General features: G+C 42.1%; 1 protein-coding gene across 4 annotated transcripts in view; it reads right to left on the minus strand.

Moving 5' to 3' along the window:
- The window catches only part of NIN (ninein), a 230,668-nt gene that overhangs the window by 17,616 nt on the left and 187,125 nt on the right, over positions 1-25,927 (minus strand). For 2 of the 4 annotated variants that reach the window (XM_077466782.1, XM_077466784.1), the window contains exon 28: positions 14,888-15,067. In XM_077466782.1, coding sequence (XP_077322908.1) covers positions 14,888-15,067 — 180 coding nt within the window. Of the gene's footprint in view, positions 1-2,955; positions 3,435-14,887; positions 15,068-25,138; positions 25,188-25,927 lie in introns of those variants that run through there. The other 2 variants (XM_077466783.1, XM_077466785.1) reach the window with 2 other exon arrangements.

Raw genomic sequence — 25,927 nt, forward strand, 5'->3', positions numbered from 1 at the left:
CCATATATTACAAACTTAGACAAAATCCCATAAAAATAGGCCCATTAATCTCCATGTGCCTTGTATAAAATGTCTTCTCGTGGAAAAAGGTTACAATATTACAAAAGAAAACAAAAATATACTTCAGGTGGAAGGGAATATCTAATAAATAGTATAAATACATAAAATTAGAAACAAAAATCTGATTCTTTTAAATAAGGTATTTTACACAAAGTATTTCTACATCAGTAATTACAATGTACGTAAAGTGTCCATGTCACCGACACATAGTGGGGTGGCAATTTTGTGAGCTTAAGTCATTAATTATAACAATCTCTACACACACTAAGAACTTGTAACATAATTGCAGCAAATATATAGGTTTTAGCCCATAAAAAGGTAACAGTTAAAGTGCACCCGTTTTGTAGTTAAAAAATATGCTTCCAAAGGGAAAGGTAAGCACTGCCCTTGCGTTTTTTTTTTGTCCCCAGTTATGAAGATTTTAGTGCAGCTTTCTCAACCGGGTGTTCCTCCTGAGTTTTCTAGGGGGGTTCCCAGAACAATGAGAAGTGGTGAATTAATTTCCTGCCTTGTGGTGTCAATGCGTTTCGCAGCCCCAATGTCATTCAGCAGTAGAGCCTTTCCTTAGGTAAGTAACCACAGACTCCAATGCTACGGTTAGGTGTTGGGTCACTGGGAGAAGAGCTTCCTTGTAGACCAAGTAAAGCAACGCTTCAGTAACCATGAAGGTAAAGTGTACTTTTCTTTACTATTTTAGTCCATTGCTGATGATCATTATCAAACGGCGCCAAGTAGGCCACCGTCTTATTACATTTACAACTGATTGTAGTGATGTGCAGCTAAATGTAACCATTAGCAGTGGTTCCATGAGACCTGGTTATTTTGTCAAGGGTACCGCTATAGTAAAAAGTTTGAGAGACTGCTCTAGACAAAATGGGATATTTAAGCCTCGCCCATTCTTATGGTGAACATACTTACAGGAGGGGAGAGTACAGATAGACCCAAATCTGTGTGCTATTTGCTCCTTCATTGTCCAGTTGCTCCTCTTTGCAATGGGATAGGCTAGTGCACAGTAACCCTCACCTTTTAGTCATTGGCCTTTGGCAGCGGTGTGGTACCTGCTAAGTGCCCGCCTCCATTGCACAGCTGGAGAGCAGAGGCCACGTTCCAATCTTGAGGATATGGCTGTGGTCCTGCACAGATTGCAGTGCATGCATGATGAATGACAACAAGACCACTCCGCTGTAGCAAAGTAGGTTGCGAGAACAATTTGATGTCCCAGGGTTGGGATTGGGTAGTATAGAGCCTTCCCTAAGGGGTGATAAGGAGCCCATTTAGCAAGCGCTAATTATTGCAGACAAGAATAGCAAGAGGGGAAAATAAATTTAATTTAGAGCACTTGCAACCATTACTCTTATCGGCCAGATAATTGCATGCCACCACCGCTCCATAAAACATCCTAAACACTACAAAATGACTATGTTGAACTGAAGATTTTAGCGAGAGGTTTATGACTAACCTCCCATTAGACCCTCCATCTGTTGTGTTCTCCCCTCTTCCCCCCCCCGGATCTGCCATTACATGAGCACTTCCGAATTACATCTTTGCCTATTACACCCAACTGTCCCTCTGCATAGCCTATTGTAGCAACAGGCACTTTGTTTGGAGAAGTTAGTTCTTCAAACATGAAAATCTTGCATTTAAACTCACTTAGGGCCACATGCACGAGACTGGCTAAATGTAAATCTCAATTTGTGTTCAGCCTCTAATGATGGGGAAACACCCACATTCCCTCTGAGTCAGATTATGGAATACTTGCCTAGGTATAAAGTGGAAATAAACCCATAGATTTGACGCAGGGGTCTCAAACTGGTGGCCCCCCAGCTGTTGCAAAACTACAAGTCCCATAAGGCATTGCAAGGCTGACAGTTACAAGCCTGACTCCCACAGGCAGAGGCATGATGGGACTTGTAGTTTTGCAACAGCTGGAGGGCTGCGAATTTGAGACTCCTGATTTAACGGTTTCAAAGAAAAGTTACATTCCTGGCATTTGCTTGTGCACTTAACCAAACTGTCAAACCATCCAATGGCTGGTGTCATAGCTAATCACATGTGCTGCTCTATGGCAGTTGCATATCAAACTAAGATGAACTCTTCCTTGGCTGAAAAGAATAAGACCCCTTTCACACGAGGGCGTTTTGCAGGTGCTATAGCATTAAAAATAGTGCCTGCAATCCCCCCCCCCCCCCAAACAGCTTGCACCATTGTCTCCAGTGTGAAAGCCCCAAGGGCTTTGACACCGGAGCGGTATGCTGGCAGGACGTCAGGCAAAGTCTTGCCAGTAGCTTCTTTGGAGTGGTGAAGGAGCGGTGTGTTTACCGCTCCCCCGCCGCTGCTCCCCGTTGAAATTTAATGGGGCAGCGCTGTAATACCGCAGGCAAAACGCCGCTATTGTGGTTTTAACCCTTTCTCGGACGCTAGCGTGGGGTTAAAGTGGAAGTAAACCCATCGATTTAAACAGTTAAAAAAAATTTAAAAAAGGCATACCGGGAATGCTAACTGCACATTGGCTGTGCTCTCAGCCAAACTATCAAACCATCCAATGGCTGGTGTCATAACGAATCACATGTGCAGCACCATAGCAGTTGAAGATTAAACTGAGGCAAAGATGGCAGCTTCCTTGGCTGAAAACGATGGGGGAGTTTACTTCCACTTTAAAAGTGCCCTGCTAGCATCCGAAATGCACCACAAATCCGACAGTAAAACGCCACTAAAAATAGCTGAGTTTTACCGCTGGCGCAGTGTGAAAGGGTCTAAGAGGGTTTATTTCCACTTTACATGATTGAGAGTAGCATTTCCTACACCTGGAAAGTCGTTTTTTTTTTTTTCCCCCTTAAATGCAAATATATTGGTAATGTTGACACACATATATATGTTAACCCCTTGTAACCTTGTAATGTGATTAAATTAATAGGTTAAGGAACAAACTAGTGACGTTTTTTTTTCACATTTGCAATATTTATCAGCTTTTTACATATTTTAATACAAAGCTTCAGACCAAAAACAAAAAGGCAGTGCTTACATTTCCCATCCTCTAGCTTTAGGTTTATTACACAAACGGTGCAGCTGAAGCCCTTATTAGTTCCTCAGTTTTCATGAACCAGATCACAAAATGGCCACCCCATGTGACCAGAAAAAAAAACAAAAACAAAAAAAAAAAAAACATTAAACTTTAATACTGCAAAGGTTACAGAGAAGGTACAGCCAAGCCAGCTGGGCTTCCAGCTCTCAAGTTTTCTCAGCTTATGCCAGTAGTGTGTTAGGTAGGTTAGCGTTAGGTGCTTGTTAGAAGCCACTTTTTTTTTTTTTTTTCAGAGGCGGCCAATCCGTCTGTAAGAGTCAGCGTGCAATGCTCGTTGCTCCGGAAGCAAGGCCTGAAGGGAGAAATGCAATTGGTACTTTTCACCCTGGTTTGACACGGTTGCAACTTACAAACATGACACATGCAATACTTTCAGCAGCGGGGGATGAGCTATGTTGTACATGCAGGGAGGGCAGCTGATGTCTGGTGATAGAAGTGCGCCAGGCATGCAAAGTCAAGTCAACGTAAAATCTATTTTTTGGTATGGTTAGCATCATGAGTCACTGTTTACAGTTTTCTTGAGCAAACTGTCTGTAAATCTGGTGCAACATCTGTCACCTAGAGATCCTACCAGTAACAGAACTTCTGTTTGGACCAGACTGTGCTTAGCTGCCTTGTAAATGAGGTCTGCTTGCCATGTACACTCAGGTCATGTGGCCTTTGTGGTGCTCATCTCTGCATGCCTCCTGCAGACCTGATTGGCAACCAACTGAAGGAATGTACATAGCACGCCTACAACGTGGAAGCAAATTACAAGGTAGCAGCTGAAGCCGACCATAGATGGATTATCCCTGCTAAACCGGCTGAGATATGATCCATCTATGGGGCAGACTGCTTGTACTGAAGTCGATCCATCTTTAGACTTCAGTACAACCAGCCTATCAGGTTTTTTGCATGCGATTTTCCTTCCAGGGGCTATAGCCGCTAGCAGTGGTCATTGTGCTCTGCCAGCAGGGAAGGCTCCCCACTGGCAGAACACAATTGTGCTGCGGGAGGAATCCCCCATCAATACCGACTCTGTTGATGGGGGAACAAAGTGATTTTCTCTCCTGCAACTTGTGGCTGCAGAAAATAAATTTGCAAAATCCATGGCTTGCCTTGGTGTTGCCACCCCAAAAAAAGAAGTACTGTTACTGGTAGAATCTCCACGCAAGAGCCTTATTCACAAAAAAAAAAAAGTTACTTAAGAAAAACAGTGTACACAGTAGGGCAGGATGCCACACATACGAAACAATAGACCGGGTTTACACTTACAATTATCTACTTTGGGCTTCATGTAGATAGGGTTGATCCCCGTTTAGTGTAAAGGGAACTTGGCAGGTCAGAAAACGAGGAGCTGACTGTTCCAACTGGTTTATTAATTTTATTTTTATTTATTTTTTTAAAACAGTCTCCAAGGCCCATGTCTCTCATCCTTGCCTATAGAGATGAGCTCAGTTGGGTTCAGATCCTAGTTTGAAGCAGACTGAGCTATTCCACCAGGAAGTTGTGCCAGCACCCCATCAATCATAAGAGGCCAAGGCTTTTATGGCTGCAGAGCAGGGCATACCTTGGCTACTTGTGATTGGCAGGGCACTTTGACAGCTTCCTGATAGGATAGTTGAATCAGGGTTCATACAAAGCTCCAAACATGCCTAAGCCTATTCCGACTTCGTGAGCTTCTGCCTCTGGAAAAGTATGCCAGTGAAGTGGAAACTTCCGACCTGCATACTTGGCACGGGTGAGTAACTCACTAAGTAGGGTAGCCAAAATGAATACTAGTTATAAGAAACAAGTCAGTACAGCCAGGTTCCTCATTTCATGACGACAAGTTCACCTTAACTCGTGGTACATTAATCCCTGAAATATCTGGCAGGTGCAAGAGAACCTCTGTTCACCTTTATGGGGGTCAGATGTTCAACACTTAAAAATACATGGGGCAAAAAGGCACACTGCTGTGTCCCTGCACCCATTCAGGTGCACACCATTCTTGACATTCCCCATGCATGTATAAAGAATTATTTACTTCTACACATGAATAGAAGAAACCTGCACCCGCCAACATGCATCAAATCAAGGTTTATTTTGCGGGAAGTCAATTAGGTTGGATTTAATACCCAAAAATATGAAGTCCCGTCAACTTCCAAATAAGCAACAAAAAGTCACAGGGTGTGGTAAACTCTCTAGCTCCATTAATATTGTAACATTATATTATACACAGAATTACCGCTCTAAGGTAATGACTTCTCCCAAAACAGCTGTCTCCACAATGCCTCAGGGTGCTGGCTCTGTTTGCAACAGGAACTGAAGTAGAAAAGATGTAGCTGGATAGCCGCACTCTGAATTATTCAACTTTATTTTAAAAATATAATTAAAATCATAGCATCTAGGCTGGTTAACAGACTAACTGCACCGTGTTCGGTGTGAAACATGTCAGCGGCTGTGCAGTTAGTCTGTTAACCAGCCTAGATGCTATGATTTTAATTATATTTTTGAAATAAAGTTGAATAATTCGGAGTGCGGCTATCCAGCTACATCTTTTCTACTTCAACATTATATTATAGGTAAAGGGCCACTTGTCAGATTAGAAAGTTTTGTAAATGTTTAGCAGATTACCAAGACCAACGTTATTTAACAAAGTTGTATAAGCAGGGAGAAGAAAATATATACGTTACTGGAATCCCTGAGCTGGGTAAAGGCCGCATTATCTACTAGCTTAGGCTAAAGTTTTCACAACATGTTAATATCTTTTTCTGTGCAGCCCTGGGAACCTTTAAGGCTGCATTCACACCTGAGCGTTTTGTTTTCAGGCAGTAAGTTGCGCATTTTTACAGGGATTTTGCACAGGTCAAAAAGGTCACCAATGTAAAAAGCAGAAAAACCCCTGTAATCTGCCCAAAAAGAAGCTCATGTACTTTTTTGAGCATCAGGCTCCAAAAAGCTCAGATGTGAACAGGGGCCATTTAAATTAACGGGGTTGTGCTTGCTGACCGTTTTTTTTTTCCTAGCGTTTTATGAGCTGAAAACGCTCAGGTGTGAATGCAGACGTAAGTGCCGTCCTTTATTCTTATATTAGAGCTATTTTTGGCTTGGGTATACAGCACATCGCCTATACAGGTTTCAAAATGGCCAATGAATTATGAGCGGGAAGCAATTTCATTTTAAATAGCATGAAGACAAATGTGGAAGTTGACTAAATTAGAAATAACTGTTAAGATAAACATTTATACATTAGACACGAAACAAGCAACAAGACATCTACACAAAAAAAGCAACATCATAGCAAGTCAATGTTTTAGCATTAGCAAGCAGTTAATAATTTTAGAACTTAATGAGCAAGAGCGTTGTAGGTTTTTAACCTCTATGGGCTTTTGTAACAGGGTGACCGAAATATGGTAGTGGACTCCAGATATGCACGCGCCTGTACAATCCTTCTCATTGACCTGCTGGGTTATACTTAATCTCCAGGTGAATGGACACTGGTAGACGAAAGGTCTTTAGACAGGAAGTGATCCCTTATATAACCCCTCCCATACAGGAAGTACTTCAGTTTTTGTAGCAAGCGCTGAATCCTCAAAAAGAGGGTCCTATATTCCACCGCAATTTGCAGTCCCTAAATTTGACAGCATGGCTAATTAAAGCCAGGGTGTTAAAAGACCATGGCATCTCGGGACCAGTGGTGTCTACCCTAGCGAATGCTAGAAAAGCCGTCACTAGGAAGATCATAAGGTCTGGAAGACTTTTATATTGCTTGGTGTGAAGCCAACAAATGGCATCCTTGGAAATACATGATTGGGAATTCTATTTTCTACAGTCAGCTGTGGAAATCAAATTGGCTTTGCGTACAGAGGTCAAGTTTCGGCCCTATCGGTACTCTTCCAAAGTACTTTAGCCACCCATTCACTGATCCAAACCTTTATACAGGAAGCAACTTTTGCTTCTCCCCATTAGGTCACCTACAGTGGTGTGAAAAAGTGTTTGCCCCCTTCCTCATTTCCTGTTCCTTTGCATGTTTGTCACACTTAAGTGTTTCGGAACATCAAACCAATTTAAACAATAGTCAAGGACAACACAAGTAAACACAAAATGCAATTTGTAAATGAAGGTGTTTATTATTAAAGGTGAAAAAAAATCCAAACCATCATGGCCCTGTGTGAAAAAGTGATTGCCCCCTAAACCTAATAACTGGTTGGGCCACCCTTAGCAGCAACAACTGCAACCAAGCGTTTGCGATAACGTGCAATGAGGCTTTTACAGCGTCCTGGAGGAATTTTGGCCCACTCATCTTTGCAGAATTGTCCTAATTCAGTTACATTAGAGGGTTTTCGAGCATGAACGGCCTTTTTAAGGTCATACCACAACATCTCAATAGGATTCAGGTCAGGACTTTGGCTAGGCCACTCCAAAGTCTTCATTTTGTTTTTCTTCAGCCATTCGGTGGTGGACTTGCTGGTGTGTTTAGGATCATTGTCCTGCTGCAGAACCCAAGTTCGTTTCAGCTTGAGTACACGAACAGATGGTCGGACATTCTCCTTCAGGATCTCTTGGTAGACAGCAGAATTCATAGTTCCTTTTATCACGGCAAGTCTTCCAGGTCCTGAAGCAGCAAAACAGCCCCAGACCATCACACTACCACCACCATATTTTACTGTTGGTATAATGTTCTTTTTATGAAATGCAGTGTTCCTTCTACGCCAGATATACTTGGACACACACCTTCCAAAGAGTTCCACTTTTGTCTCATCGGTCCACAGAATGTTGTCCCAAAAGTCTTGGGGATCATCAAGATGTGTTGTGGAGAAATTGAGACGAGCTTTGATGTTCTTTTTGCTCAGCAGTTGTTTTCTCCTTGGAACTCTGCCATGCAGGCCATTTTTGCCCAGTCTTTTCCTGATGGTGGAGGCATGAACGCTGACCTTAACTGAGGCAAGTGAGGCCTGCAGTTCCTTGGACGTTGTTGTGGGGTCTTTTGTGACCTCTTGGATGAGTCGTCGCTGCGCTCTTGAGGTAATTTTGGACGGCCGGCCACTCCTGGGAAGGTTCACCACTGTTCCATGTCTTCGCCATTTGTGGATAATGGCTCTCACTGTGGTTCGCTGGATTCCCAAAGCTTTGGAAATGGCTTTATAACCCTTTCCAGACTGATAGATCTCAATTACTTTCTTTCTCAATTGTTCCTGAATTTCTTTGGGTCTCGGCATGATGTGTAGCTTTTAAGGATCTTATGGTGGACCTTACTGTGTCAAGCAGCTCCTATTTAAGTGATGCCTTGATTGTGAACAGGTGTGGCAATAATCAGGCCTGGGTGTGGCTAGAGAAATTGAACTCAGGTGTGGACAACCACAGTTATAGTATGTTTTAACAAGGGGGGCAATCCCTTTTTCACACAGGGCCATGATGGTTTGGATTTTTTTTCACCTTTAATAATAAACACCTTCATTTACAAATTGCATTTTGTGTTTACTTGTGTTGTCCTTGACTATTGTTTAAATTGGTTTGATGTTCCGAAACACTTAAGTGTGACAAACATGCAAAGGAACAGGAAATGAGGAAGGGGGCAAACACTTTTTCACACCACTGTATGTGTCCTTGGGACTTAAACTTGGTGCTGTCTGTGTTACAGAAACAACCATTTGAGCCCATCAAGGCAATTCCATTAGACTTGCCGTCACACAAGCTAGCCTTCCTGATGGCCATCACTTTGGCTAGACCATACTTGATCCTTCACCACAACCTGTTTCATCCTTTTTTTCCAAAAGTGGTGTCGCCCTTTCTTTTTAAATCCGGACATTATTTTGCCCTTTTTTTTTTCTCTCAGCCTCGTTCGGCGGAAGAGAGATGACTGCATTCTTTGGATGTGGTCTGGGAAGTCGAGGTTTATTTGTCTAGATCTGCAGAGATCCAAGGATCAGACTTTTTGTTTTACCAAAAGGACCCAAGGGGCAGGCAGCTTACAAAGCTTCCATTGCCAATTGAGTCCGTCAATTGGTCATTCAGGCCTTATGATCTGAAACATAGAGCTCCTTCCTTTAGGGTGAGAGCTCATTCTACCAGGGGTGTAGGAACCTCCTGGGCTTTTCTCCATCAGGTATTTGTGGCTCAGATTTGTAAGGCTGCTACCTGGTCTTCAGTGTATAAGTTCACAAAATGTTTATCAAGTGGATGTTCGAGCAGTTAAGGATTCAACTTTCAGCCACAGTGTACTGTGGGCTACCGTATAAGGTCTGATGGCTATCGTTTGGCAGGGTGTCTCCCTCCCCTCAAGGCTATTGATATGGGGCGTCCCAGCAGGTAATGATTATTAGCCCAACTCTGTGTCCTATGATTTATGAAAAAGAAAATAGGATTTTTTTTTTTTTGGTCATACTTGTGTCCATTCACCTGGAGATGAAGTATAACCCAGCAGGTAATGAATATTAGCCCAACTCTGTGTCCTATGATTTATGAAAAAGAAAGGAAAGATAATAGATTTGGAATATGCAACTTCAAAAACAAGTCAGCACTGGCAGTTACCAGGTTCCTGTCTTGACCAGTGTAAATTTTGTTTAATCTGAGCCAACAATCAAAGCAGTAGAGATATGCTGGTCCACAAAATAGACAGTGTGTAAAATTGTTTAATCCCTTGCAGATTTTGTAAGTTTGACCACTCAGAAATGAAGGGTCTATAATTTTTTTATCATAGGTGTATTTTCAATGATAGAGGCATAATATCAACCAAAAACAGGAAAAAAAAAACAACTCATGATACAAATATTATAAATTGGAGTTGCAGTTTAGTGATTAAAATAAGTATTTGATCCCAAATCAAAACCTGACTTAATACTTGGTGGAGAAACCCTTGTTGGTAACCAACAGCAAGAAACGTCTTACCAGGTTTGCACACATCTAAGCCCTTGTACACACGATTGGAGATTCAGACGGAATGTGTCCGATCGGACCGTTTTGTCGGATATTCCGACTGTGTGTGGTCTCCATCGGACTGTTTCCGTCAGAGTATCCGACGGAGCAAGTTTTCCAACTTGTTGTAGAGAATTCCGATCGGACAAAGTGCCACGCATGCTCAGATCAAATTCCTACACCAAAGCTATTGGCTACTAGCGTGAACGTAGTCCCGTCGTAACGAAATAACGCCATCACGTCGGATTTTCTGACAACTTTGTCCGACCGTGTGTATGCAACAGTTTCGGACAAAATCTGACGGATTTGCTTGTCGGAATCTCTCTGTGTACAAGGGCTAAGAAGGGATTTTAGTCCACTCTTCTTTACAGATCTTCTCTAAATCCTTAAGGTTGGCAACTCGAACTTTTAGCTCCCTCCATAAATTTTCTATAGGATTAAGGTCTGCAGACTGACTAGGCCACTCCATGACCTTAATGTGTTTCTTCTTGAGCCACTTCTTTGTTGCCTTGGCGGTATGTTTGGGGTCATTGTCATGCTGAAAGACCCATCCACGACCTATTTGCAGTGTCCTGGCTGAGGCAAGAAGGTTCTTATCAAAGATTTTACACTACATTGGCCCTTGAATGTGGCAAAGTCAGCCTGTACCTTTAGCCGAGAAACCACCCCAGACCTTAATCCTATCGAAAAATTTTGGAAGGAGCTGAAAATCTGAGTTGCCAAGCGACAGCCAAGAAACCTTAAGGATTTAGATAAGATCTGTAAAGAGGGGACCAAACCTGGTAACCAACAAGAAAAAAAGTCTTAACTCTGCTTGCCAACAAGGGTTTCTCCACCAAGTATCAAGTCATGTTTTGCTTAATGTTTCCACTTCTGTGCTTGACTGTAGGGATGGTGTTCTTATAGTCATAGTCAGCAATTTTCTTCCTCCAAAGCACAGCGAAGTCCCCTCAAGAAGGCATATGTACAAGCCTGTTTGAAATTTACTGAACATCTAAATGATTCAGAGAAGGATTGGGAGAAAGTGTCACCAGAGAACAAAATTTAGCTCTTTGGCATTACCACGACTCACCATGTTTGGAGGAAGAAAAATGACAACTATGACCCTAAGAACACCATCCCTACAGTCAAGCATGGAGGTGGAAACATTATGCTTTGGGGCGGTTTCTCTGCTAAAAGGTACAGGCCGACTTTGCCACATTGAGGTGCCAATGGACGGGGGCCATGTATTGTAAAATCTTGGCGGAGAACCTTCTTCCCTCAGCTAGAACAATGAAGATGGGTCTTCCAGCATGACAATGACCCAAAACATACCACCAAGGCAGAAAAGCAGCGGCTCAAGAAGTACATCAGAGTGGCCTAGCCAGTCTCCAGACCTTAATCCTATAGAAAAAAATATGGAGGGAGCTAAAACTTCAACTTTAAGTCCTTAAGGATTTAGAGAGGATCTGTAAAGAAGGGACCAAAATCTCTCCTGAGAGCTGTGCCAACAAGGGTTTCTCCACCAAGTACTAAACCATGTTTTGCTTGGGGATCAAATACTTCTTTTACTTACCGAGTGGCAACTCAATTTGTATTGTGTTTTTCCAGCTGATATTCTGTCTCTATCATTTAAAATACTACAGTTTAATTTGGCATGAGTGTGTGTGCGCGCGCACGCAAAATAAGGACCTTAGATTGTATTCTCCTTGAGGGCAGGGGCTAATGTAAATGTATGGTATGTAAAGCACTGTGTAAATTGTTGATGCTTAGCTGCTGGTTCTACCCTACTTAGTAGATGGTTTTAAAGATGAGCTTCTAAATGCACAAAGTATAATGGTCTACAATGTACTGTACAATATATAAAAAAAGCACTGTGCACTAAACACTTGTAATAAATTCTTACTAAGCTGTAAAAACACTTTAAAAGCACTTTAAAAACAAGCCCTCACTGACCGCTTTAGCTACTGAGGGCTACAAATTAGTTTTGCCTTCACCATGTTTTTGCAAAAAAAATCCCCAGGATTCCCAAAGTACATTAACTTTTGGCTGAAAAATGTACAGGTGTACTGCCAGGCATAAGAAAATGCTTATGATGCAGTGCATAGCTTTTGCCCTGGTCAGCTGAGTCACAGGAGCAAATCATTTGAAAGAAAGGATAACCAATCTTGGCATTGGTGCATGTCCCCTATGCCAGTGCCAGCCTTTGTTTCACAAAGATAACCTGCCCTACAAAAAGCCAGAACTGAACAAGAGTCGCACCCCCTCAATAGAATTTATTAAGGCTTGCTGCAAAATTTATAAAACTGTTGGCGTGTACGGTACCTATTGTGGGGTAATTAATCATCTAAGACCAAAAAAAAAAAAAAAAGACTCTGAACAACTTACAAGAGAGGGCTGGCGGAAAGTTAGCAGAGGCACTGCCATTTCAGTGCTCCTGCTTTAAACTTTGTAGCTACAGTATCTCACAAAAGTGAGTACACCCCTCACATTTTTGTAAATAAGTTGTGATATCTTTTCATGTGACAACACTGAAGAAATGACACTTGTCTACAATGTAAAGTAGTGAGTGTACAGCTTGTATAACAGTGTAAATTTGCTGTCCCCTCAAAATAACTCAACACACAGCCATTAATGTCTAAACCGCTGGTAACAAACTTGAGTACACCCCTAAGTGTAAATATCCAGTTTGGGCCCAAAGTGTCAATACTTTGTGTGGCCACCATTATTTTCCAGCACTGCCTTAACCCTCTTGGGCAGTGGTCTTCAACCCTGTCCTCCAGGGCCCACTAACAGGCCAGGTTTGCAAGATAACTGCAATACATAACAGGTGATATCATTTGCTGCTCAGTGATTGCAGTATTCTAGTCTGCATCTCCCCAAGGTAATACACAAAACCTGGCCTGTTAATGGGTCCTGAGGACAGGGTTGATGACCAATGCTCTTGGGCATGGAGGTCACCAGATCTTCACAGGTTGTCACTGGAGTCCTCTTCCCCTCCTCCATGATGACATCACGGAGCTGGTGGATGTTGGAGACCTTGCGCTCCTCCACCTTCAGTTTGAGGATGTCACACAAATGCTCAATAGGGTTTAGGTCTGGAGCCATGATTGGCCAGTCCATCACCTTTACCCTCGGCTTCTTTAGGAAGGCAGTGGTAATCCTGGAGGTGCGTTTGGGGTCGTTATGTTGGAATACTGCCCTGCGGCCCAGTCTCTGAAGGGAGGGGATCATGCTCTGCTTCAGTATGTCGCAGTACATGTTGGCATTCATGGTTCCCTCAATGATCTGTAGCTCCCCAGTGCCGGCAGCACTCATGCAGCCCCAGACTATGACACTCCCACCACCATGCTTGACTGTAGGCAAGACACACTTGTCTTTGTACTCTTCCACTGGTTGCTGCCACACACACTTGTCACCATCTGAACCAAATAAGTTTATCTTGGTCTCATCAGACCACAGGACATGGTTCCAGTAATCCATGTCCTTAGTCTGCTTGTCTTCAAACTGTTTGCAGGCTTTCCTGTTCATCATCTTTAGAAGAGGATTCCTTCTGGGATGACAGCCATGCAGACCAATTTGATGCAGTGTGTGGCGTATGGTCTGAGCACCAACAGGCTGAACCCCCCCCCCTTCAACCTCTGCAGCAATGCTGGCAGCACTCATACTTCTATTTCCCAAAGACAACGTCTGGGTTTGACGCTGGGCACGTGCACTCAAATTCTTTGGTCAACCATGGCGAGGCCTGTTCTGAGGGGAACCTGTCCTGTTAAAACGCTGTATGGTCTTGGCCACCGTGCTGCAACTCAGTTTCAGGTTCCTGGCAATCTTTTTATAGCCTAGGCCAGTGATGGCCAACCTTGGCACCCCAGATGTTTTGGAACTACATTTCCCATGATGCTCAGCTACACTGCACAGTGCATGAGCATCATGGGAAATGTAGTTCTAAAACATCTGGGGTGCCAAGGTTCGCCATCACTGGCCTAGGCCATCTTTATGTAAAGCAACAATTCTTTCTTTTTTTTAAGATACTCAGAGAGTTCCATGCCATACGGTGCCATGTTAAACTTCCAGTGACCAGTATGAGAGAGTGAGAGTGCCAACACCAAATTTAACAAACCTGTTTCCATACACACCTGAGACCTTGTAACACTAATGAGACACATGACACCGGGGAGGGAAAATGACTAATTGGGCCCAATTTGGAAATTTTCCCTTAGGGGTGTACTAACTCTTGTTACCAGCGGTTTAGACATTAATGGCTGTGTGTTGAGTTATTTTGAGGGGACGGCAAATTGACACTGTTATACAAGTTGTACACTCACTACTTTACATTGTAGACAAGTGTCATTTCTTCAGTGTTGTCACATGAAAAGATGCAATAAAATATTTACAAAAATGTGAGGGGTGTACTCACTTTTGTGAGATACTGTATTGTAGATTCATCTTCAAAAGAGGTCAGTGAGGGTTTCTTTTAAAGCTCCTTTGCTTGTCAAGAATATAAATACTTGAATGTCCATAGTCTGGTCACAGGTGCATTTTAATATTCTCCTTTTACTAGAATAAAAATCTTAAAATGCTGAAGGAGGAAAAAAAAAGCAAAAAAATAAAAAAATACGTCAAAAACGGTCACGAAAAAGAAAGGCAAATGTTGCTTTGAGACTAAACAAAGGGGGGGGGGGGGGGGGGTTTGCCATGCATCGTACAAAAATCACTTGCAGAATGATGGGTAAAATGCACCAAATGTAGTTGCCCAATGACTGCATGCTATGATGAATGGATCAATCTATAGAAAACTGGCATAACCAGAGAAAAAAGATCACTAAAAAGGTGTAGAGTCTGTATGTGTGTGAAATAACAAAAGGGTGAAAGGATAGTAAGCACACTTACCTGTGGAGAATTGCCATCGGCGCTGCGGTTATCCAGAGCCGCCCGCAGCTGCTGGTTACTCCGCTCTGCCTGCTGAAATTGTTGCTGGAGCTGCAAGTATTGATCGCGCGGCACGGTGGCACAAGCTTGTTGCTGGAGCTGAGAGTGGCTATGGCTCAGGCTGGTCGGTGAGTGCAGCATCTGCAGTACAGACAGTACACGTTACAGGTCTATTACCCTCCACCCCCGGGCTTATTTAGAAAAGCAGATCAAAGAGCAGTGTCAGTGTTATGCACTATAGCAACCAAATGGGTACATAATTTCTGATTGCTTGTTATACCTTTGAAAACCATTAAGCAATGAAAATATATACACACACACACACACACACACACACACACACACACACACACACACACACACCTACCTGTAGATTTGCCCATACCAATCTATTCTACAGTTCTCACAATGCCTGCACCCCCAGCCCCCCCCCCCCTTTTACTTACCTCACCCCTCGAAAATCCCGTGCTCGCCCCCGCCGTCCTCTTCACCGCTCAGCCTGGCCGCTGATTAGCTGGAGTGGATGGATTGAAGGCAGAGTAGCCATTGGCTCGCGGTGCTGTCAATCACATCCAATGACGCGGCACGCTGGGGGGGGGGCGGAGCCGTGTGATACAGCGAGCGGCTATAGCCGCCGGCTGTATCACGGGAGTGCGCCCGCAGGTACTTCTCACCACGAGGGAGCTCGCATGAACGTGAGAAGCACCTGCGGGAAGAAGCAGAGACAGCCGCTGAGGGACCCCAGAAGAGCAGGTTCGGGGCTACTCTGTGCAAAATGAGCTGCACAGTGGAGGTAACTATAACATGTTTGTTATTTACTTAGTTACTTTACAATCCCTTTAAGACCCCTTTCACACTGGGGCATTTTTCAGGCGCTTTAGCGTTAAAAAAATAAAAAATAAAAAAATAAAAAGCACCTGTAAAGCGCTTGAAAGAAGCCTCATCTGCAATCCCAATGTGAAAGCCCGAGTGCTTGAAGAGCCCTTTCAAAATGTCAGCGCCAGAAAAACGCTCATAAAGCGCCGCTTAAACTAGTGGCGCTTTACCAGTGTTTTTCAAGCGCTATTGGGGCGCTTTTAACCCCCACTAGTGGCCAAATAAAGGGTTAAAAGCGCCCACAAAACTCTGCTGCCAAAAGCGCTTTTCAGGCGTTTTGCAGGCACTTCCTGTTGATTTCAATGGGAAGGGGCGCTTTAGGAGCCGTGTATTCAACTCTCCAAAAGCGCTGCAAAGCAGCTGCTTCCAGGACTTTGACACCCTACCAGCGCAGCGCCTCAGTGTGAAAGCACTCGGGCTTTCACATTGGGATTGCAGTTGCAGCTTCTTTCAGGCGCTTTTTTCTACCACGTTTGCTGAAGATGCAAACCTTCCCCAGAACTCAACCTATGCACCACACGCCAAAAACCATGCAACACACTACCACAAAATGCTGCAGTCAACTAATACCTAGCCCCCTTATTGGTTAAAATTGCTAAATGAAACTAGCACCATAACTGAAGTGGAAAGGCTCTTCTCCAGAACCAGACCCTCTCCATCTTTATGACCACCTCTCTTCACTGTAGCTTTATAACAAAGCAGACATTGCGTTGTAATTGTCAAGTCCCCCCCCCCTACATAAGGCATGCCTGTCTGATTAGTAAAGGGGTGGCCATACACAGGTGCTAAAATATATTTGTAGTAGAATATTAAATATTTAATTTAATTAATTTCATCCACATTTTTTTTTTCTCTTGAATGAACAAATAGTTGAAACCTCAGTTTTATTATTATCGTGGGAGGTTGCATTGTATAATATTTTATAAATATTTTTTTACTATTATTTTGAGTCCACAGGATAGATTCCCACTGTAAGCATGGTCCCATGAATGAAATTATGTATTACCATTCATTTGGTTAAGTTTTTTTAATTGTAATGCTTTGTTTCCCAGGAGATCCTTGTCCTCCTTGTAGTTTTAGTCATATTAGAATAGATTTATAAATATTTTTATTACTGTTAACTTTTTCTGCATGTGTATTGATGAATCTTCACATAAAATTGGATGAGTGTAGGATTTAGCATTTTTGTACCAATCTGATATTTGTATGGGAAGGGAGTGGCACACAATATCCAGAGAAATGTAACGCTTGAGAATATAATAGTATGTTGAAAGTATTAAAAAAAAAATATATATATATATATATATAATATATATATATATATATATATATATATATATATATATATACACATACATACATACACAGTATCTCACAAAAGTGAGTGAGTACACCCCTCACATTTTTGTAAATATTTTATTCTATCTTTTCATGTGACAACACTGAAGAAATGACACTTGTCTACAATGTAAAGTAGTGAGTGTACAGCTTGTATAACAGTGTAAATTTCCTGTCCCCTCAAAATAACTCAACACACAGCCATTAATGTCTAAATCGCTGCCAACAAAAGTGAGTACACCCCCTAATTGAAAGTGTACAAATTGGGCCCAGTTAGCCATTTTCCCTCCCCGATGTCATGCGACTAGTTAGTGATACAAGGTCTCAGATGTGAATGGGGCGCAGGTGTGTTAAATTTGGCGTTACTGATCTCACTCTCTCATACTGGCCACTGGAAGTTCAACATGGCAAAGAACGCTGAGGATCTGAAAAAAATATTTTTTTGCTCTATATAAAGATGGCGAACCTTGGCACCCCAGATGTTTTGGAACTACATTTCCCAGGATGCTCGGCTACACTGCAGAGTGCATGAGCATCATGGGAAATGCAGTTCCAAAATGTCTGGGGTGCCAAGGTTCGCCATCACTGGCCTAAGCTATAAGAAGATTGACAACTTATTCGGTTCAGATGGTGTCAAGCGTGTGTGGCGGAAACCAGGTGAGGAATACAAAGACAAGCGTGTCTTGCCTACAGTCAGGCATGGTGGTGGGGGTGTCATGGTCTGGGGCTGCATGAGTGGTGCCGGTACTGGGGGGGCTACAGATCATTGAGGGGACCATGAATGCCAACATGTACTGTGACATATATTTCTAAAGATACACAAACCACAATCCCTTTACCTAGTGTATCATCACAGCGCTCAAATTGCCCAAATTCTACACCTTAGCTGCCACTTACCATAAAATATATAAAGGTGCATACAAACTAATTCTAAAATTTCAATTAACTAATTGGTTGCACGTGGCGCTATTACCTGTGTTACCTTTCAGTAAACGCTACCTCACCTCCTAAGTGATCCTATCTAAATCCAAAAAATGTGTTGTAAATTACAAACAAAACATTACATAGATCATTAACACTCAGTGAATACTCGAATTTGCACTTAAATTATACACACAGTGACAGGTATAAACAGATGTGAATATAGTCCATCCACCAATCAATATTAATAGTAGATATGCAGATTACAAGAAGTCCTTCTATAAATGCGTGAACAAATCTCCAGTGTTCAAATCTCTTTTTACAAGTGACTCCTTCACCACACCATCCGTGCTTGTGATCCCCCCTTCGTGAAAACACTCACCGACTGATAAGCCTTACACTCTCGTGTGAGGCCAAAAGGGCTTTCAAAAACCTCTCAAGAGGTAGATGAATGGTAGACCAGATAGCCAATCCCATGATTAAGTCTGATATGACGAAACATGTCGGGGGCGTGGCTATCTGGTGAATATTGAGCTGACATACACGGAGCTGGGAAGGAGGTCTAGGACTAAGAGGACTGAATCATTTGGCTTGAAGGCGCCCTTTTCGAACGGACCTGTGTGGGACCAGGCGGGACGCACGAGGAGGGGTGAGATTAAGCGATCCAGCACCTTATCTAATGAGTCCGCTGTGACCACCAATGCCCCGACGTATTCAGAATAGTGCTGTGGAGTGGAAATGTGAAGCAAGTCTTTTTACCCTTTTGAAGTGATTTAACCTTTTTGAGTTCATGTGAGTGCACAAAGAGTGAGATTTTTAACATTAAAAAGTGATTGCAGTATTACACTATTGGGGTCTCCCTCTTTGATTTCTCTTTGAGGTATAGATATATGCATTGAAGTGCTTAAATGGAGAAGATCTAATCGGATGTGCCGGTATCTGAATTACCTCTTGAGAGGTTTTTGAAAGCCCTTTTGGCCTCACACGAGAGTGTAAGGCTTATCAGTCGGTGAGTGTTTTCACGAAGGGGGGATCACAAGCACGGATGGTGTGGTGAAGGAGTCACTTGTAAAAAGAGATTTGAACACTGGAGATTTGTTCACGCATTTATAGAAGGACTTCTTGTAATCTGGAAATCTACTATTAATATTGATTGGTGGATGGACTATATTCACATCTGTTTATACTTGTCACTGTGTGTATAATTTAAGTGCAAATTCGAGTATTCACTGAGTGTTAATGATCTATGTAATGTTTTGTTTGTAATTTACAACACATTTTTGGGATTTAGATAGGATCACTTAGGAGGTGAGGTAGCGTTTACTGAAAGGTAACACAGGTAATAGCGCCACGTGCAACCAATTAGTTAATTGAAATTTTAGAATTAGTTTGTATGTACTGAAGCAGAGCATGATCCCCTCCCTTTGGAGACTGGGCCACAGGGAAGTGTTCCAACATGATAATGACTCCAAACACACCACCAAGATGACCACTGCCTTGCTAAAGAAGCTGAAGGTAAAGGTGATGGACTGGCCAAGCATGTCTCCAGACCTAAACCTTATTGAGTATCTGTGGGACATCCTCAAACGGAAGGTGGTGGAGTGTAAGGTCTCCAACATTCACCAGCTCTGTGATGTCATCATGGAGGAGGGGAAGAGGACTCCAGTGACAACCTGTGAAGCTCTGGTGACCTCCATGCCCAAGAGGGTTAGGGCAGTGCTGAAAAATAATGGTGGCCACACAAAATATTGACACTTTGGGCCCAATTTGGATATTTTCCCTTTAGGGTGTACTTTTGTCGCCAGCGGTTTAGACATTAATGGCTGTGTTGAGTTATTTAGAGGGGACAGAAAATTGCCACTGTTATACATGCTGTACACTCACTACTTTACATTGTAGACAAGTGTCATTTATTTAGCGTTGTCACATGAAAAGATACAATAAAATATTTACAAAAATGTGAGGGGTGTACTTATTTTTGTGAGATACTGTAATAAAATTAACTATATATATATATATATATACATACTTTTTTTTAATTATTATTACACACACACACTAGATAGAGCCAACACTTTTTGGGGGAACTGCCTCCCCCCCTTCTTCTGAGCTGTTGGAACGCACTAATGGAAGTAGGTGGGCTTCATGGTAGTACCAGAATACTAGCTTGTTGCCTCTGCATCATACCAGCTGGCCGTCTGTAATTACTAGAAATTCTGCTACTACCACGGAGCCCACCTACCTCCATTAGCTTTTAGCAACAGCTTGGAAGAAGGGGGAGGCAGTTTTCCCCAAAACGCGTTGCCTCAAACTGTACTTTTTATACACATTTGTATTCTACCATTATCAGTTGCATAATTTGGGACATTAGGCACTCCTCCCCATTCAGGTATCATTTATGCTAAAGCAGTCCAAACCTTTAATAAAAAAAAAAAATGAATAAAAAAATAGGAGGAGAAGGAGACCAGCACCACCATCCACCCGCAGATCCACCAAAAAAAAAAAAAAGGGGACTAGCTACACACAGGTGTTAAAATGTAGTTATAGTTGAATATTTTAAAGCCCAATTTTATGTCCACTTTTTTTTTTTTTAAAGGGATAAAGTTTGATTCTCAGAAGGGTACTTTAACATAGGGCAACACTATGAAAGTACCAGTATTGGGGTGCCATCGTCCCTGAAAATGGCTTAATTAGAAAATTACATATTACAAAAAGTGGACTTTATAGGCACCCAAATAAAAAAAAAAATAAAAAATATTTTTCTTATGTTATTAAAAATGGGTATAAAAAAGAAAATTGAGGTATAATTATTACAAAAACATAAGATACGGTTGTTTTAACCACTTCCTGACCGGCACACGCCGATGCACGTCGGCAGAATGGCACGGGCAGGCATATTGGCGTACAGGTACGTCCAATTTTAAATGCCGCCGGGACCCCCGTGAGTCCGGTCGCGGGTCCTGTGGACTCGATCGTCGCAGGCATACCCGCGATCGTCTCACGGGGCGGCTGAACGAGGAGATGCCGTTGTAAACAGCATCTCCCCATTCTGCCTAGCAACAAGTGACGCCGATGTCTGCTCCATGTGATTGGAGCAGAGATCAGTGTTCACTAAAACAAAGCCCAGCCCCCACACAGTTAGTAACACGCCCCTAGGAACACTTAACCCCTACACTGCCACCCCCTGGTTAACCCCTTCACTACCAGTGTCATTTACACAGGAATCACTGCATTTGTATAGCACTGATTGCTGTATAACTGACAATGGTCCCAAAAATGTGTCAAAAATGTCCGATGTGTACGCCATAATGTCGCAGTCACAGTAAAAATCGCAGATCGCCGCCATTACTAGTAAAAAAAAAAAAATGTATAAAAATGGCATAAAACTATCCCCTATTTTGTAAACGCTATAACTTTTGCGCAAACGAATCAATAATATCTTATTGCGATTTATTTTTTTTACCAAAAATATGTAGAATATGTATCGGCCTAAACTGAGGGGGAAATTTTTTTTTTTTTATATATATATTTTTGGGGGATATTTATTACAACAAAAAGTAAAAAAACATGGGTTTTTTTTCAAAATTGTCGCTCTATTTTTGTTTATAGCACAAAAAAAACAAACAAAAAAAACGCAGGGGTGATCAAAAGCCACCAAAAGAAAGCTCTATTTGTGGGGAAAAAAAAAGGATGTCAATTTTGTTTGGGAGCCACGTCGCACGACCACGCAATTGTCAGTTAAAGCGACGCAGTGCCGAATCGCAAAAAGTGCTCTGGTCTTAAGCCAGCAAAATGGTCCGGTCTGAAAGTGGTTAATAGTATACCCTGTACATATAGAAGACAGCTCAGACAGCGAATTAATGACAGTGTTTACTATTCGGGAAATGGTAAAAGGATTACTCCCATCAGTAGGCATTTGGATTTCTACCATCGTTTTGATACTTCAGTTGTAAACTTTGCTGTTCTGGCTGTCATCCCCCTCAGCCCCAGGGGTGGCGATTGGGACAAACTGATCCTGCAAAAGGAGACTATGGATAGAGCGTCTAAATGCTACCCGTAGACCAGGACTAAAAGAAACCCAATCATACAAGCCCTTCCTATGAAATTTTAAAGTTCAATGTGTCCCTGTTCCTCTTGCCCCCCTTTTTTTTTTATTTTTATTTTTTTTTTATTTTTTTTTAGAACTTTAACAAAAGGGTACTGAATGTATTTTACATTACATGGTTTCCCATTGAACTTTTTTTCTCTTTCGTTATTTGTATATATTTTTTTGTTTTGGATTTACTTCCTGCTTTCTACATACCTGTTCAAGGTTATTTAATTTTTTTTTAATGCATTTTCCTGTTTCTATAATACATACGGCGTATGTGTAGTCTATTGTAATACTGCCTTGTGTTCTCGGGGGTGCGCACATTCACGCTGGTTTTTCTTTTCAGCCGTCTACACCGAGAATTGCAGGCATTCGGTTGCCATGGTGCCGCCGTACAGCCCCACACATCCGTTCGTTCAGTTTGATCGGATGTGTGGGGATTGACGGAGGGAATTTAGGTGGACGGGACGTTGCTACCCTTCCCCAAACTCCCGTCCTTGCCAATGCACGTTTGCCCACAGTTTAGCCGTTACCAAGGCGACGGTTGGCGCTTGCGCAATGGCCTTCGGTGGGACCGGAAGTGCGTGGCGCGTCCTAGTGACGCACTTCCGTTCGGGACATATTTAATTTGCTTCGGCGCTCTACACATCGCAATTGCCGTTTGTCATCTGAACCATGATGACCTGATGCTGTGTGTTAATGTGTTCGTCTTACTGACAAGGTATTGTAGACTTTTTTCTCGTGTTTATGACTGCAATAATACATATTGGGCAGCGTAGTGCAAATTGACTACTAAGCTTACTGGTATTTTTTTTTTTTTTTTGCTATATTTTTCTTTTCTCACTATAGGCACTATAATTTTGGATGGGTCTCCCATTATCCCTACTTTTATCTATAAGAAACTGACGGGATCACCTGCCTACCTTTACGGCCATTTCTATTATGAAACCCTTTTGAAGTTTTAACCTTTTTCGTTTTTTGAGGCTATATTATATATTTTTATGCTGAGAATCCTGTGCAATTGCCCAGGCTGCGTAGCACTTACTGTGCGCCATTAGCCTCCTATTATGGTAAGCACGCTTCTTGGTTTATGTAGTCATAGTCCGTTTAATATTAGCATTTACGAACGTATTAAGAAATGTTCTGTAAGAAGGGTGCTTCCTTTTTTTTTTTATTCTTTTTTTTTCCCCCTGGGAGTCTTTTTCTTCAGATTAGATCTGCCAAGTACTTTAAAAGGGGTTGTAAAGGTTTTTTTTTTTTATTGTCTAAATAGGTTCCTTTAAGCTAGTGCATTGTTGGTTCACTTAACTTTTCCTTCAATTTCCCTTCTAAATGTTTTTTTTCTTTGTTTTCTTTGTCTGAATTTCTCACTTCCTGTTCCTCCTCAGTAAGCTGCTCTGGCTGACTAACCACCAGCTCGGATGATGGTGTGAAGTTTACTGAGGAGAAACAGGAAGTGAGAAATTCAGACAAAGAAAAAAAAACATTTAGAAAGGAAATCGAAGGAAAAGGTAAGTGAACCAACAATGCACTAGCTTAAAGGAACCTATTTAGAAAATAAAAAACAAAGCTTTACAACCCATTTAATATAATATTAGTTACCAATATGTCCCCACTAAGCAACTTTGCTGCTGCCTCTGAATTCAGCCAACCTGGGTGTTAAGTGCGCGCTTCTAATTGAATTAGGCGGTATATAATTTTTTTTATGTGCTTTTCCTTTTGATTGTCAATTAAATGTATTACTGTATATACATATTATTTAGTATTTTTTTATTTGTTTATTAGAAAATTGCTGCTCCTGAGGAAGCGTGAGTCACACGCAACATGTCGAGCCTCTGAATTAAAATTTCTGATATACCCGGATGTAGACTTGGACACACAGCTCATCTGATGCCTACATCAGGCAGTGTTCTAAGGACCGCTCCTGGCCTATGATAATGAATGTGGTCATTATGTGATGTCATTTTCTATATGTACAGGGTATACTAATAAAACAACCGTATGGTATATGTTATTGTAATAACTATACCTCAGTTTTCTTTTTTTATACCTATTTTTAATAAAATAAGAAAAATATGTCCTTGGTTTTTTTTTTTTTTGATTTGGGTGCCTATAAAGTCCACTTTTTGTTTTTCAAGTTTTGAATGGCGTGAGTAAATGTTATTCACCTCTCAATGTTTTCACTCACTTCTGTCCCAGTCACTGAACAGGGAATGAAGGAAAAGCTCTCCAAGGCGGCAAAAACAGCAAAACACATTTTTAGGCAGAATGAAGAGAGGGTCGGTGGGTTGGCAGGGCTACCCACTAATCACATTTTTGACCAGTTCATCATGAACCAGAAGATATTAAAAAAAAAAAAAAAAAAAAAAAAAAAAAAAAAACTTATAGCCAGCTACAGTCACCAACTTGAAGTGTAAGCCCTTGTACACACAGTCGGAGATTCCGACAACCAAATCCGTCGGAGTAATTCCGACGGAGTAATTCCGGAAGAGGTCCGGAAGTTATGTTGCATACACACGGTCGGACTAAGTTGTCGCAAAATCCGATTGTACATAACGTGATTTGATCTGAGCATGCGTGGCACTTTGTCCGTCGGAGTAGGCTACACATGATCGGAGTATGTCCGATCGGAGCATTTTGTCGGAAAATTTTACCGGCAAGTTGGAAAAGTTGGTCCGTCGGATATTCCGTCGGAAACAGTCCGATGCATACCACACACAGTCGGAATATCCGACAAAACGGTCCGATAGGAAACATTCCGTCGGAATCTCTGACCGTGTGTACAAGGGCTAACAGGTTTCCTACGTTGAGAATAACTAAAAAGCGCTAACATAAATCCAATATTTTTATGGCTTAACATCATGGCATGCTAGACAAGATCTATGTAGATGTTGAGTCTTGTGACTTGATAAGAGTGATGGAATATGAACACCATGAAGGACGCATGGGCATGCAGTGTTACAGCAATAGCATTGATAAAACTTTACCATCGATCTCAGAATCAGAACTGCACCCATCTCTGAGATTTCCTGAGGTCTATACACCGGGAAGGCACAAAACAGGGAGACACAAATACAACATTTCATATGTTTGGGAAAATAAAAAAAATTTGAACACATAAAACTGCAACACACCAATCACTGTCATGTGACAACTTTTCTTCCTACTGGTAATGCTTCGATATAAAAATACATTTTATTCAACTGTCCACTTTCAACCTTATGGTAACAGTTTGGTAAAAAGGCCCTTGTCTGTTCCAGTATAACAATGGCAGCTCCACGAAGAGATGGTTTGAGGCGTTTGGTGTGGCCTTCATAGAGCCCTGACCTCAACCCTACTGAACAGTTGGGATGAATTGGAATCCCGACTGGAAGCCAGGTCTTCTCATGCAACATCAGTACTTCATCTCCCCAATGTTCTTTTGGCTGAATGGACACAAATTCCTACTCCAAAATCTAGTGGAAAGTGCTCTGCCTGCAAAGGGGTGGTGTTCGTTGTTAAAGGATAAGTTCACCTGTTGGAACAGGTTACATGTTCTGCCCATATTTAGGGTGTCACTTGTAACATGTTCCAGCAGCTGCTGCCCCCCCCCCCCCCCGTGAGAGCAGGTGGGCATCTTCTGGTGCTTTCTGCCAATGTTGGAAAATAACGTGGCAGTGTGCGGCTTCACCCGCCCGGCCACATCATTCATTCACAGTCCTCTGCGAATGGGAAATTACAAGTTCCGACAGCCTTGGGGGGATGTCGGCTTATAGTTTCTATGAATTACCATGGCA

Source organism: Lithobates pipiens, unplaced genomic scaffold, assembly GCF_037356315.1.
Source record: "Lithobates pipiens isolate NorthernLeopardFrog02 unplaced genomic scaffold, aLitPip1_a1.2 Scaffold_37, whole genome shotgun sequence".
Taxonomy (NCBI): Eukaryota; Metazoa; Chordata; class Amphibia; order Anura; family Ranidae; genus Lithobates; species Lithobates pipiens.